We start from the raw sequence: 15,958 nt of genomic DNA on the forward strand, positions 1-15,958 counted from the left end.
TTACCTGCTCTGGCTTACGTGTAACTCCCGACCCACAACAATATGGTTGACTCATAACTGCCTTCTTGGTAATTAAGGAAGGGCAATAAGTTCTGGCGTAGCCAGTGATGTTCTTATCTCATGAATGATTTAAAACAAAACAAATTCTCACATTGCTAATTCCAAGCAGAAGGTCCAACATCATTAAGTGTCTGTCTAGTCACACGACAGACCAACATTGGACTTGCCACAAAACTAAAGACTTTGAAGGAGAAGGTGTCAGTCAATCAGATGGCAGCAGCAATCCATTGCAGGTAGTACCACTGGAACTCGTGACTGGGGTCAGTAATACACCCATGTACATTACAGAATTAAAGAGGGACCAAGCTACAGGAGAGTAAGAGTGGGATGGAGGCCATATGGCAGGGATTGTGAAGGGGCAGGGGCACAGTAGGGGAGTCGCAGACACAAGTAAGGGTTATCTTTCAAAGACGAATCCCCTATTTGATACTGGGTCCCTTGATCATGCACTAAGAGCCTTTGAAAGAAAGAACACCTTCCACTAACCTCTGGACCCCAGAAGTTCACAGGTTTGCCTGGCAATCTTCTAGGGCAACAGCAAGACAAGCTGTGCCACTCTCTGTAATCCCTGCGCCACCACTAAATTCTAGTGGACTCAGGGAGAATTGGTGTCAATTAACTCAATAACGATACTGATGGACAACCTGGTGCAAGCAGACATGCTTCCTATAGGCCTCCCATTTACACTCACAAGGTTTTCCCATGGCTCAGAGACTGACGTGTGACCTCTCCTGTGACTAAATGGTGTAGCCACTATGTTATGGATTATATCCAGCCCACTACGTTTTCTAACTGTGTCATGTTATTATTGTTTATTCTATTACTTCTCCCTAAAAAATAACTTCAGGCTACATTGGTTTTAAAAGAACGTTTGCATGATTTGCAAAACAAAGCAGCTTTGTGTGTAATGAAAACAGATGCATATACAGTATATATATGCATTTGTGCGCACGTATGATTTTGTTTGTAACCAAGAGATTACTTGATAAAAGCACAAACCATTGATGACGTATTTATGGTAACTTCTATTGTTTGCTCTATGAACTTTAGAAATTGTGATCAGTTTAAGCAGCAGAAAGAGCTGTGAGTTTTGAAGCAGAGGCCAATTGTTGGCCTGGAAGCATGTTTGTATTGTAAGTAAGGAGGCCAGGCTGATTCCTAAAGCTGGAGGATCAGTAGGAGGCCCTGAGAGACTGAAAGCCTCACATTAAAGTTAGAAGCTGTCAATTTGTGTTGAAAAGGAAAATAGCAACATAGATGGAGGTGCCTTCTGAAATCTTTGTTATAATTTGAGATCACTCTTGCCAGACTGTGACTGGGGGATTTACGATAACTTATTGGGGAGGGTGGTGGATTTGGAAGGGGTCACAGCACATTGAATCAATTACTACCTGGATCCCAGTCTACTCCCAGGAGACTGCCTCACTGGGCTGTGTGAGGGCCCAGTTTCTGACTTAGAAATTTCCAGTCAGCATCTGCACAGGATGTCCCCAATAAGCCTTTCAATTTACTACCCAGGCTTGCATGCCACCCAGTGCTAAATGGCTTTTGGGAGGGAGCATGCCAGCAAACCAATTTGCCAACCAGTGTTGAAAAATTGTAGATTTGTCTGTCTCCATTTTCAACTTCAGCAACCAGTTAAAATTTAACCCAAGGAGTTGATCCTGATGTGAGTCATTTCTTTATAAACAGCCACTGTTGTTAACCCAGATCTGTTCTGTCCTCACAGTCTCTCGTAAATGCAGAGAGACAAGAATGAGGTGTAGGTAATGCAGTACTTCAGATAATTAGGCTCAATGATGAACCACTTAAAGACAATTCTTTTCTGAACCCACCATAATGTAGTTGTGGCTCAGAGATTCTTTTGAACTTGCTGGCTTTCTTATGTCTCCTGACAGTTACTGAGCAAAGGAGAAAGTGAGGACTGCAGATGCTGGAGATCAGAGCTGAAAATGTGTTGCTGGAATATTGGGGAGGGTGGTGGATTTGGAAGGGGTCACAGCACATTGAATCAATTACTACCTGGATCCCAGAATTCTCCCGAAGAAGGGCTCATGCCTGAAACGTTGATTCTCCTGCTCCTTGGATGCTGCCTGACCTGCTCAGTTACTGAGCAAACCCTATTAGAGAAGTCAGTGCAGGGGAAAGCCACATCAGCAGTACTTTTCCCTCATGCCCCTCTTGTTACATTGTCTCCACATCTCTGGCGCCCATGCCCTGGGATCTGACATTAGGCCTCAGAGGATAACCAACAACAACCGAGGCACCCTGGTGGCACTGCTTGTACTGACAGCTGTGACTGGTAGGCAACCTTAGATGGACAGTACTGCCACGTCAGGCATTCTGAATCCCAGGGAAGGCTCTTAAGTTGCCCAACTGAGTACCTGACAGGATTTCATACTAGTTCTACTTGTGCATTGAACCTGCATCAACTGCATTAAATTCTGCCTCACAAGACTTCACAGTGCACAGAAAAATTATATACATACCTCCATTCAAATAGAAAAACCATGCAGAATCATTTGTCTAAATATTCTGTAATAGGAGCAAAGAAGAAAAAGTGTTCCTCCTGTAAAAGAATTCTGTCTCAATAGCCCAGTGGATAAAGGCATTATCTCATGTAATACTATTAGGCTTTACAGACAAGAAGCACTTAGTTTTGTTGTCCTGAGCTCACTGATCTAAGTTGGGGCATTACAGATTAGCAATAGAAGAAAAAAATCAAACAAAAATTTAGATTTAATACTTCAATATTTTTCTGAAGTAAAAAGTCATAAAGTACCAAGCTTAAGGGTCATTCAATTATCTCTTAAATTCAGAACTAAACTCTTGAGAGCTCCACAGATTATCCGAAAGCTTATGATTTACCCTTTAGAAAATGTGGAGTTCTGCAGGATTCATTTGAGGAAGTCAATTAAAAGGATATTGCAAATAGCTCCAAACATTCTAAACATTTACAAATCCAAATATAAGCACAGCTTGACAAAATCTTTATAAAGATGTTGAGTCTGAATGTATTTTCTCATTTTGTGAAAGTTTTCAGCAATTGTATAAAAACTATTTGTTTTTACTTGCAATTTCTTGTGGAAAAAATTATCATTAATACTCAAGAGATGAGAAACTAGTATTGCCAGACAGAGGATAACTTGGGCCTGGCAATAAATATATGGACATTGCTGGACAGAAGCTTTCAATTAAGTAAGATGTTCAAGGTACCAAAGGTGTAAGATACCTCCCAAATTCCTAAAACACTTTTGCGATCCAGATTTACACTACCTTCCAATCTCAAATAGTTCTGTGTAAGCAGATTCAAAGTTATCCTTCCATGGAATTCTTGAGTCATCACTTGTAGGCTCTGAGTAGAGATAAAAAGTAATTAGAAGAAGCAATTTTGAGTCAGGTTTCAATTGACTTCATTTTTAAAAATTGCAAAGAAGATACTGAGAGCAATTGTACCAACAGAAGTGATGGTCCACTAGCTGGTCTGGCTTACAATAAGTAACTGTGAGTTGTAAATCAGTGTCAGAATGGGATTTTCTGTTTGCAAATCAAGATTTCTGCCATATCACATGAGAGTAATATCAGCATGATGATGCCAGGCCAAGTACCCAACATTCAACATGTCAATTTCTTAGGATATTGTAGGCAAATGAGAGTGGAAATTTGCAACTCACACTTCATTTTAAAAAAATGTGCTCTTAAGCTTGTTAACAAGCCAACTGCCCCAATGTGTTGTCCATGTTATCATGCAGTTGATGGCCAACAGTGAACAATCCACTTCTTCAGCATCTGACATGGTAAAGTAGCAAACTAGAGATCCATCCTTTGGGATGGTGCCCTGTGCACATCACAAATATCTGCTCCTCAAGATGATATACCTCCCTCTTCCCTCCCCAACTGGCCTCCCAATCATGCTGCCCCACTTCCTCCTTAAGGTGTCTGATTCTTCCCTGTGAAAAATCCTGGGTTTACCAGAGAATTCATTGCTCTCCTTATCATAGGGCTTCTTGTCCCATGATAGGACTTCCTCCCACCGAGGGACAGAAATCAGACCCAATGCTCATTTAGGCTGCCCAGGACATGATATCACTAAGAGGCAACCTTGATTTTTTTTGTGTGGGGGGGGTGGGTGTGGGGGGTGCTCCAGTTTTCCAATGGGGAGGCTGAGCAGTACACTACTGTTACAACATGAATTCCAACACTTGTAATTCTCTGGAAGTGGGCAAATACAGTGAATGCAGCAACTGACTGAGAGTCCTTCACAGAACCAGTTGAACCTGCAAACCCGACCATAAAGGAGGACAATGGCAGTAGAAGCATGGCAGCACCACCCATGTGCAAGTGGCTAAGTTACTCACTATCATAACTTGGGAATATATCACCCACCGTTCCTGCAGTATCACTGGATCAAAATTCAGAAACTCCCTTCCTAAGAGCACCAAAGTATTTCTACACCCCATTGATGGTGGCAGTACAGGAAGGCAGCTCACCATCACCATTTCACTAGGGCTGGGCAGGAAATACTGGCCTAGCCATTGACACAATGCTTTCATGAATGAATGACACAGACATTTTTTCAATTCAATTCTTTCAACCCTTGCCTGATTTAGGATCAAACAAGCCCAATTTTCCTACAGGAATGTACATTGAACCTTGTTATGAGTTTTCATTAGGTTCATGGGCTGAATAAACAATAAAGGCCCCAGAAATTCTGATGGGGACTTGGTCATTGCAGTAGTGAAGATTAGAATTACATGTCAGGACCATGAGAAAATCCTGATGTGGCTCTCTCTGCAGGAATTACCCAGAAACTTGTCATTTCCTGGCACCTAAAATCCTCCAGGAAAGTCCCTAGCTTTGAAGTAGAGATAGGAATTTCAGAGGATTCTTACTCAACTGTATTTAATGGATAACCAGGAAAAGTTGAAGAACTTTAAACATGCTCTAATTCTGGAGTAACTATTAAACTGAAGCCTCCGAGATACCATCTGACTATGCTCTCATTGATCCCTGAAAGCCCCTGACCCAACAATGCGAACATTCCTGGACAGTTCTTTTGCTGTTACCTGGCCAGATCATTTGAAGGCAGAAGTGAGTATTTTTTTTGGATAAGGTTTCTAATCCTCAGCTGGGAGAACCTGGGCCAATGATCCTCAGTGGAAATTTAACTCATGCTTGATTAGAGTTTGGTTAAACATGATGGAGTTCTGACATTCTGATCAGAAATTTCTTGCATTTGATTCATTTGTAAACCACCAACAGCAATGCTTTGCAAGTTGCAAAATTTCATTCTCATGCCTAGATAAGTGATTGTCCACATTTTTTCAGTGTCAGTACATTATCTATTTTGAATCTTTTCACTTGAGAAGTAAATATAAAGAGCAGAAATGATAAGGCTCTGTAATCCTCGATAAATTAGTATTTCATCTTTCAGAATTTCTCTCAGAGAACATTTTCTAAGACATTTGGCTAATTAGAACTCAGCTGCACTTACCATTGCTGCAAGACAGTGTTACAAAATCAGATGGCTCACTTGGTGAGCTGATTCCCCAAGGATTACTTGCACTGACTCGGAACTGGTACTGACAGCCTGGAATCAGGTCCTCAATCACAAGGTAGGTGTCCAAAGTGGATGCTACTGATTGCTGCCATGCCAGTGTTCCTAAACATTGAAGGACTCCAATATTATTTTTTCTTCCATTTCAGTGCAAGTACTTGATTTTGTTAATGATATTATTATTTTCAATTTAAAAAGTCACAGTATTTAAACTAATATGGCAGGTACATTGCTGGATATTACTGGTCAGCTGACAATTGTGAGAAATCATTACTGTACTTAAAAGGTAAATAGTCACTTACTTCAGTTTCTGCATTACATCAAAACAAGTTAGGAATGCTCATACATAAAGTTTTACTTCTACTAGCACATTAATCTGCTCAGCAAAATGCAATGAAGTGTTCTGTTGTCAGAGAACTAGAACACTTGAACAAAAAAGACTGGTAGATGTAACCTACAACTTGGCTGCTCCAGCTTTCTGGCATGAACTAACAAAGGATAGATCTAATTTATGTACAAAACATTGAGAAAATCTGACTGCTGTCAAAACAGGTGGACACTGAGCTGGAGTTAGGTAAGCCAGTTACATATCACAACAAAAGTGATAACAGCTACATTAACACTTAGTTATTGATAATTTGTATCTGGATATCTGAACAAGATCAACAAAAACATATTAAAGAAAACATCTTATTCAGTAATATTTTAGAAATTGTACATGCAGAGAAATATACAAACTGCAGTTTTTAGAACTACTAATATTTGCAAACATTAATGAAAACAACTGCATGTTTTTAGTTGTTCTCAACAATGGCCTTAAGAGTTCTGTTTGGGGAAGATTGTGAAAACTTGGCATAACGTCTTAATAGTAACCAAATATGCTAAATACCCCACCTACATCAAAATTACCATAGATTGAGATATATAAATCAACTTTGAAAGATCCAAAAATTCTTCCATAGAGGCAGTGTTATATGCCAGATACAAAATGTGAATTGTGAATATATATATGGGTGGTCACCATTCAGAAATGCGAAAGCAAAATAATACTGATACTTCATATTGAATAGCATGGCATGGCTTACTGAATGAACAAATTATATAAAGATTTCACCATGACTGAAATACTTTGAAAAGCAGAAAATTCTTGAGGCAGAATTTTCACGTTATGAGAAAACCACATGAAACATCAAGTGGAGCAGCATGTATATTTCCACCCTTTGTGAAGCTTTTTTGTCCTTCAAACATCCACCATTTCCATTTGGTGCAAATATAATGCTTGAATAACCCATTAAGGCACACATCCTAAGGCTGACCAATGGATTAATTGACCCCTAGCATAAGGCTTGAGTAGTTGACCAGCCTGCTCCTATTCCAACATTACTTTTTCCATGTACCTGAATTCCTTATTTGAATAGCTAATGATCAAAACATTTTCAAGTTACTTTTCTTCTTATTTTAATCAATGCGCTTTCAAATTTACTTAAAATGTGGGGAACTGAGATTAACAGAAAATATATCTTCACACTTCTTGCAAGTAAATGTGAAGAACAGCTTGACAGAACACATACACAATCTTTACTGAAAATAAAATGTTGTTGAAATACAATGTTCTGGAAGACATCGTATATTGTTCATTGATTACCTTCTTCTCTATATTCAACAGTGTAACTGGAAATGGTGCAGTTTCCTGTGCTTGCTGGAGGTAACCATCTCAGAATAACAGAGCTATTGCTCCTCTCCTGGGCTATAGGCCGGCCTGGAGCTGCTGGCACACCTGAAAATGGGGAGATAATCAACACAGCAGGTACAGAGCAATAAGTCATAACTGAACATGAAATACTTTCTGGAACGGGAATTGTTTCAATATTTGAGGAAAGGATGAGGGCGTCAGGAATTTTAAATAATTTAATGAATTATCATGCTTGTCAATGTTATTGAAGTCTCATACTTGATGACTTGCAAACCCATAAAAGTCTTGCATCGCAAACAAAATTGCAGCAGTCTACCACAACACATTTGCATTGAGACAGATAACTGTTTTTCTCTTGGTTTAACACCCTCACACTAAGCCTAGAATATTTATGATGGTTTTCAAAACATTATTGGCATAATTTGTTTCACTGGATTACTGTCTGCCTCCCATCAATTTCATAGTACCTTGGAGTTAAAATTCCCTGTTCCCCCATTAATAAGAATAATCCCAAATGATGTTTACTGAAGCACTATTAAAGCAGCATCTTTTAATTGTGCTACAAGTGTAATGAAATTGTGCTCATAGTACAAAATAAGAGACAAGTGAAAGCTTGATGGTTATTTAAAACAGAACCAGGAAAAAGACATCCTTGTAAATATACTTATCATTGCAGGGATGGGAAGATTAAAAGGGTTGTTGCTTTTTCCAATACACTTTCAAATTTACTTAAAATGTGGGGAATTGAGATTAACAGAAAATATATCTTCACATTTCTTGCAGTGAGTTCAAGTATTTTTTCGTTTCCTTCAGTTTATAGTAAAATACACCAATAGCATGATAACATAAACAATTGGTTCACTTATTAATAATGTGCTTGCCTGATCTTTGTCATTGAAGATTTAAATCTCAGTCCAATGCAGCCTCAAACCCCAGTGATTATTCACAATGCAAATTCAATCTGAGATGTCAACATTTTCTTCGAAGTAAATTTACCTGATTACTGTCAACCAATGAAATATCTGAACTACTTATTTAATATCCCAAATTAGAGATTCAAAAACAGATAGAAATATAAAGGAGAAGAACTTTCGACAAGGAGAAGGTGTTCATCAAACAGTTCATCAAGCAGTCTGTTATTAAAATGATTTGAAAAAATTCAATTACCCTGCACTTTAATTGTAGCTGAAGATGATGTTGATCCCATTTCATTCATAGCCTGACAGCTGTATATTCCACTGTCTTGAGGCATGATATTGCAAATTTTAAGCATAACCTCTCCTGAATCACTATAAAAGGAAATCACAAATTTAAACTTTTAGCAAAAAGGAATGTTGACCAACTTTCATCATCAATTTAAAATATGAATATTAATGCAGTTCCATACATGATGAACCTCATATGAATAAAGTCTTTAAATTCAAACAAAATGAGGCTTTTTTTTGTACACGGAGCCCATATTGTCTACAGACCATGCACAGTTATCTTATTATGGCCTAAGCCAATTTAATTTCTTGAATAAGAATAAACCTTTACATTTTCCATAATGAACGTTTTGTGTACTTTTTGCTTCTCTTCAAGTATTTTAACATAACCCTTTGATATCAATTGAAAATTATCAGTCTCTACAATTAACCAGATCATTAGAGTGGAAATTGGAGCAATGGATCTTATTTGAGGTAAATAAACCAAAGTCTATACTTATTGTTTAAATTTGAACAAATGTTAATGAAGTGAGTAAGCTGATATATTAAAAAAACCCTTGAAGCCATTGGGAGCCAGTTGACTGAGATTGTCTATTGTTGTCATGAACAGCTGTCAAGGATATTCCTCCCCCGCTCCCCGAAGTAGAGCGGGGACAGTTGTTGGATTGGGGACTGGTACGGGCGGTCAGCGGCTTGCGAGCTCAGGCAGACCATGTGTGGAAGCCTCCTGTGCTGATCTACTGCAGGCCTGTATTGAAAGACTGTAATGCTAATCTTTTTAACTTTATTCTCATTTTTCTAACATATACTGTGAACATTTGCAAGTAACATAACTTTTCTTTTCCCCATTCTTTCTGTATTTTGTATCTAAGGTCTGAACCTAGGTACCTTGTACTTAAGATGGTGCCATATGGGGTGACATTGTAAACGTTTCATCATTAGAATATCCATTATTGTCACATGAACTGCTGTATTTCTATACTTGAGAACATCTGACAATAAATGATATTCTAATTCTAATTCTAACTCAAAGTCCCCATATTCAATCCTGCCATTTACATGAGGTCAGTGGGCAGGTTCTGGGCTGGGTGATTTGCCACCAACCTCCCAACCAGAACAGCCAAAGAGATAGCCAGTGGGTTTAACTTTAGAGAACCGGCCTGGTGTTAAAGTCAAACCTTATTTGTTATTTGTTCTTGGGAGTGAGCATTGCTGGCTGGGTCAGCATTTATTGCCTCTCCCAATTGCCCTTGAACACAATGGCTTGTTGAGCCAAATGAGAGGGCAATTAAGAGTCAACCACATTGCTGAGGATCTGGAGTCACATGTAGGCCAGATCAGATAAGGATGACAGATTTCCTTTCCTAAAGTACATAGTGAAGCAGGTGGATATTTCTGACAATTGATATTGGTTGCCATTAGACTAACTTTTAATTCCAGAGTTTAATTAAATTAAAATTTCACCATCCACCATAGTGGAATTCAAACCCATGTCCCCACAACATTATTATGGAACTAGCCCAGTGACAGTAGCACTATGCCATTACCTCTCCAATGTCTTTGCTTCTGCATTATCCTTGTCCCTTAACATCTTAAAAATTAAATGAGCTACTGACTAAGGACCAAGACGTCTGGAGAATTGTCTTTAAAAGAGCTACTTTAGCAGAGTATTGATATGATACATTCTGTGATCCATATGATGGAATTTAGGAAGAATCCATTGCCAATCTGTGAAATGCAATGCAAGAGATATGTCATGATCTGAGGGACTCCTAGGTAACTGTCAAAGTCCAGAAAATCAGGGCAACTTCTGGATGCTGTAAAGAGGCTTTAAGCTACTTGTCACTTTCAAGTCATGATGACCATGACTGGTAAATGGAAAGTTTAAACAACCATCAGCGATTGCAAGAGATTATTGGACCAATTATACAGTTCTGAATAAAGCCCTAGGGCATGTTAAGATTCAGACATTGGTTGTGACTGCAGCATGACACAGATTTGGCAGATTTTGTGAACATCTGTTGCAGCTTCTTTAAATTTGAGACTAGCCAAAACAATGGTGCATGTATCATAATAAACAGCAAATCCTGTACATTTATTATCCTGTGCTGATCTAAACTGACTCCTGATCTAAAATAACACACTGATTCTAAAATTCTTGTCCTTGTTTTCAAATCCATCTTTTGTCTTCCCTTTCAATTCCAACCTCCAAATAATAATCTTTTATTATTCATTTGGGGGATTGGGTGTCACTTTGCCCTGAGAAGGTGGAGGTGAGCTGCTTTCTTGAATTGCTGCAGTCCACTTCCTGTGGGTTGATCCACAATGTCAGTAGGGAGGGAGTTCCAGTAGTTTGACCCAACGACTGTGAAGGAATAGTGGCATATTTCCAAGTCAGGGTGGTGAGTGGCTTGGAGAGGAACTTGCAGATGGTGGTGTTCCATCAAATGTCTCTATTGATAGCCAATCCTAAGCTCTGGAATTTCCAGCCAAAACTATCATTTCATTAATTATGTCAGTCTTAAAATCATGCTTTTTGACCAAGTTATTTTATAATCTGCCCTAACATCAGCTGGATGGCTCAATGTCAAATTTTTTTTTGTAGCGACCCTGTAATTCAACTTTGACATTTTTGTATATCATCAGTGATTTATACAAGTAAGTTGTTCTTGTTGTGATTTAGAAATTTCCAAAGTAAACTTTTTATTTTAATGGAACTGAATATCTTTCTCATGGGAACATGCACACCACACAGAGTCTAAGTTGTTGTATTTATGGATGTTTCAAAACCGTATATCACTCTTCCTGTGATTTTATACTAATTCACATGAACTCACCATTATTCTAACTCCCTATATTATTCCCAAACTTGACAGTTCCACAAATTAAGGCAAATTATGTATCATATCAGCAAACATCCATCCTGTCAATCTGACTGTCAGTTGATGGTATGAATTATTGCACACCAATGTGCATGCCTTGAGGTGGCTTTTGCAAAAACAAAGTCCTGATGAAGGGTTTCAGTCCAAAATGTTGACTTTCCTGCTCCTCGGATGCTGTCTGACTTGCTGTGCTTTTCCATCTTCACTGGACCTTCCTGGACCTCTCCATCTCCATTAATGACGACCGACTTGACACTGACATTTTTTACAAACCCACCGACTCCCACAGCTACGTGGATTACACCTCTTCCCACCCTACCTCTTGCAAAAATGCCATCCCATATTCCCAATTCCCCCGCCTCCGCCGTATCTGCTCCCAGGAGGACCAGTTCCACCACAGAACACACCAGATGGCCTCCTTCTTTAGAGACCGCAATTTTCCTTCTCACGTGGTTAAAGATGCCCTCCAATGCATCTCATCCACATCCTGCACCTTCACCCTCAGACCCCACCCCTCCAACCATAACAAGGACAGAACGCCCCTGGTGCTCACCTTCCACCCTACCAACCTTCGCATAAACCAAATCATCCGCCGACATTTCCGCCACCTCCAAAAAGACCCCACCACCAGGGATATATTTCCCTCCCCACCCCTCTCCGCCTCCCGCAAAGACCGTTCCCTCCGTGACTACCTGGACAGCTCCATGCCCACCCTACGACCCACCCTCCCATCCTGGCACGTTCCCCTGCCACCGCAGGAACTGTAAAACCTGCGCCCACACCTCCTCCCCCACCCCTATCCAAGGACCCAAAGGAGCTTTCCACATCCATCAAAGTTTTACCTGCACATCCACTAATATAATTTATTGTATCCGTTGCTCCTGATGCGGTCTCCTCTACATTGGGGAGACTGGACGCCTCCTAGCAGAGCGCTTCAGGGAACATCTCCGAGACACCCGCACCAATCAACCAAACCGCCCCGTGGCCCAACATTCCAACTCCCCCTCCCACTCTGCCGAGGATATGGAGGTGCTGGGCCTCCTCCACTCACCATTGTACTCTATGCTACTTTCTCCCCACCCCCACCCTCCTCTAGCTTATCTCTCCACTCTTCAGGCTCTCTGCCGTTATTCCTGATGAAGGGCTTTTGCCGGAAATGTCGATTTTACTGCTCCTCGGATGCTGCCTGAACTGCTGTGCTCTTCCAGCACCACTAATCCAGAATCTGGTTTCCAGCATCTGCAGTCATTTTACCTTTTCCATCTTCATGTCTATTGACTCTGGCTTCTAGCATCTGCAGTCCTTACTGTCTCCAAAAGACAGGATAGCTTTACTGCATACTCTGGTACTTTAGCTAATGCAGAGGCAGCTGTTTTCTGCTTTCTGGCACTGTGCAGATATTAGAGGGGAACAGTAGCACAGTGCATTTTTGCTGATACCTTAAGACACTCTTCTATCATCCAACACCATGTGTCAATGAGGTCATGGGATCTCTAATGGCATATGATAATTTAGAGCATGGCTGAGTTTTCTTTTCTAATGACATCAAGATATTACATTAAATCTGTCAAAGAAATTCGAGGCCTTTGAAATGTGGATGCTCAGAGGTTTGCTTAAAATTTCACAGACAGATCATAAGATGAATAAAGAGGTGTTCAACATTGCAAAAAAGTGATCTCCAAAAAAAAAAGTGTCAGTATTTTGGCCATTTTATCTGAGCTAGGAACAGATCGCTTCCAAAGGGCAAAGTGCAGGCCAGCAGGAAGTGGATTCAACCTAAGTCTAGTTCGATGATGGATATCACAGAGTGGTTACAAATGAATTACAGTGGATATGTGAGGATGGTGCAAGACAGACAGGTTGTGGAATAGCAGATCTCCTGGTAGGAAAAGCCACAACCAGGACATGAGCAGAAAATAAGTCAGTTTTACCTCCTTTAGTTTTTTTTCTGAAGCTTTATCTGATGAGAAAAGATTGAAACCTCTTCAGTAGACGCACATTCTTTTTCTGCATGGGAGAAAATGTTATTGCTTCTACAATTATGCTACATTTTGTGGAGATCTAGCTGATAAAGTTACCTGAATGATAGGGTATAGCGAGTGTCATTAACAAGTACGTTTTGATCTGGTCCTTTCCAGCTCACAGTAGGTTTGGGTCGTCCACATACTTTACAACGTAATATGACTGTTTCACCAATAGCACATGTCAAATCAGCTAAAGGGATGAGAAATTCAGGTGGCACTGTGTGAAAGAGAAAGACTGGTGTCAGTGAAAACAAAATCTAAAATGTAAAACATCCAAATCTGGTCAAATAAATCAGTATTGTAATCATTCATAATAAATACAGCTTCAGCACTGAGGATGCAGAAAATTATAAACTTACCTTCATGAATAAAATTTGGATTTAGCAACTGTGAAAAAATGAGAATTTGTGGTCAGTAGATTATTTTGTAGCAAGCTTTTTCCAAAGGTTTGTCATTTAAGTTAAATGAAAAAGTTGTTAAAAAAAATCTAATCATAAAACGGTATTACTAAACTGATACTAAACAGAACAATTTTTAATCATCTTAATAATGCAGCACTCTAGAATATATGCACTTTGATGTTCAGTAATTTCAATCTGGAGGACTGCCAAGGACATAGAACATACAATACAGAAAAGTACAGGCCCTTCGGCCCTTGATGTTGTGCCGCCCTTTTATCCTACTCTAAGATCAAACTAATCTACATACCCTTCATTTTACTATCATCCATGTGCCTATCCAAGAGTCATGTAAACATCCCTAATGGAGCTGACTGTACTACCACTGCTGGCAGTGCATTCCACCCACCCACCACTCTCTGTGTAAAGAATTTACCTCTGACATCTCCCCTAAACCTTTCTCCAATCACCTTAAAATTATGCTCCCTTGTGACAGCCATCTCTGCCCTGGGAAAAAGTCTCTAACTATTCACTCTATCTCTGCCTCTTACCATCTTGTACATCTCTATCAAGTCACCTCTCATCCCTCTTCGCTCCAGTGAGAAAAGCCCCAACTCCCTCAACCTTTCATCAGACATCCATCCAAAGCTGGGTGCGTTTTCTTTAAATGAGCACATTGGTGTCTGACAAGGTTAGAGGGGACCATTATTGTATTTTAATCTGAAATTTAAGCAGGGTATCCAAATAAGCCTCCCTGACAGGCAAAACCACCCAAAACACAGGAGTCTTATGAAGATAAACTTAATTCATTCTTATTTCTTTGTAAGGCAGTACATTTTCAATGCTCGCCCATCCCTAAAAGGAAAGCTTTGGCCTCCTTAACCCTGGCTTTTCATCACCTCAAATATACTAGCTTCCCTCAATTCCTCAGACCTGTGTTATCTTTCATGTATGAACAACACCTTTTTTGCCCCAAGAGATGTATCCTCACAATTCTTCATCAGGCTACACACAACACATACTCCCTTTCTCTTCATAGACAATCACCAAAGAGCATGCATGGATAGTGAATGGAAACTATTTATCAGGATGACACAATGCCTCCTTCCTGACCTCAAAAGACACTCAGGATGGTCTAAGTTCCAGAGAGAGCCAGACTGACTCCGGTTTTTACAGCTGGTGTTTCTAGTAGCTGCCCGTTAAGACCATCTCAACAGCCCTTAGTGGGGGTCTGACAGCTTTCCACTTGTCATGGCACAGGCACTGGGCAAGCACCATTAGAAACATTAGAATAAGAAATGATCACTAGAATGGTTTCAAATGTCACCACATTTAATCCTTAGACAATCATGACAAGCTCCTTTGCTGAGATACAACTTCATTGCTTTGTAGTTGATTGAAAATCCTGCAGGATAGGAATACCAACACGAGTGTCCTCTCCCAGGCCAATATTCCCAGTATCAAGGCACTGGTTACACACAGCCAGCTGTGATGGGTGGGCCACATTGTCTATGTGCCAGATACAAAACTCTCTTAACAAGTTTTCTACTCCAAACTCCACAGTGGTAAATGATCATTGGGAGGGAAGAGGAAGTGCTACAAGGTCACGCTGAAAGCCTTCTTAAACAAGCACACTAACTCCACTGACACGTGGTAATCACTTGCACAAGACGACACAAACTGGAGAAGAAGAATCCACAAAGGCCTCAACCACGTTGAGTGTCACCATGTGGAGCACATGAAGGCCAAGCACAAGCAGCAGAAAGAGTGCACAGAATCCAGAACCTCCCACTGACTCTCTGGTCAAACACCCCTAGTGGCAGAGTGTACAGCGCAAGGATTGGATTATTCAGTCACCACAGGACCTCCCGACCCAGAGCCGAAGCAAGTCATTCTTGACCCTGAGGGTCAGTTATTGGCAGGCCAATACTCATGAATATGTATAAGAGTAGGCGATTCATCTTGTCAGTGTATAGAACATAGCTGAAAATGTGTTGCTGGAAAAGCGCAGCAGGTCAGGCAGCATCCAAGGAGCAGGAGAATCGACATTTTGGGCATGAGCCCTTCTTCAGGAATGAGGAAAGTATGCCAAGCAGGCTAAGATAAAAGGTAGGGAGGAGGGATTTGGGGGAGGGGTGT

The 15,958-nt window shown here is 40.3% G+C and overlaps 1 protein-coding gene across 7 annotated transcripts in view; it reads right to left on the reverse strand.

The window, feature by feature from the left end:
* Nucleotides 1–15,958, reverse strand: part of kalrna (kalirin RhoGEF kinase a) — a 713,874-nt gene that overhangs the window by 20,173 nt on the left and 677,743 nt on the right. For 6 of the 7 annotated variants that reach the window (XM_043693727.1, XM_043693725.1, XM_043693737.1 and 3 more), the window contains 6 exons: nt 13,781–13,808; nt 13,476–13,638; nt 8,478–8,599; nt 7,263–7,394; nt 5,555–5,722; nt 3,337–3,415 (listed from right to left, as the gene is read on the reverse strand). In XM_043693727.1, the coding sequence (XP_043549662.1) occupies nt 3,337–3,415; nt 5,555–5,722; nt 7,263–7,394; nt 8,478–8,599; nt 13,476–13,638; nt 13,781–13,808 (692 nt within the window). The remainder of the gene's footprint in view (nt 1–3,336; nt 3,416–5,554; nt 5,723–7,262; nt 7,395–8,477; nt 8,600–13,475; nt 13,639–13,780; nt 13,809–15,958) is intronic. The other variant, XM_043693729.1, reaches the window with a different exon arrangement.

Source organism: Chiloscyllium plagiosum, chromosome 7 (genome assembly GCF_004010195.1).
Source record: "Chiloscyllium plagiosum isolate BGI_BamShark_2017 chromosome 7, ASM401019v2, whole genome shotgun sequence".
Lineage (NCBI taxonomy): Eukaryota > Metazoa > Chordata > Chondrichthyes > Orectolobiformes > Hemiscylliidae > Chiloscyllium > Chiloscyllium plagiosum.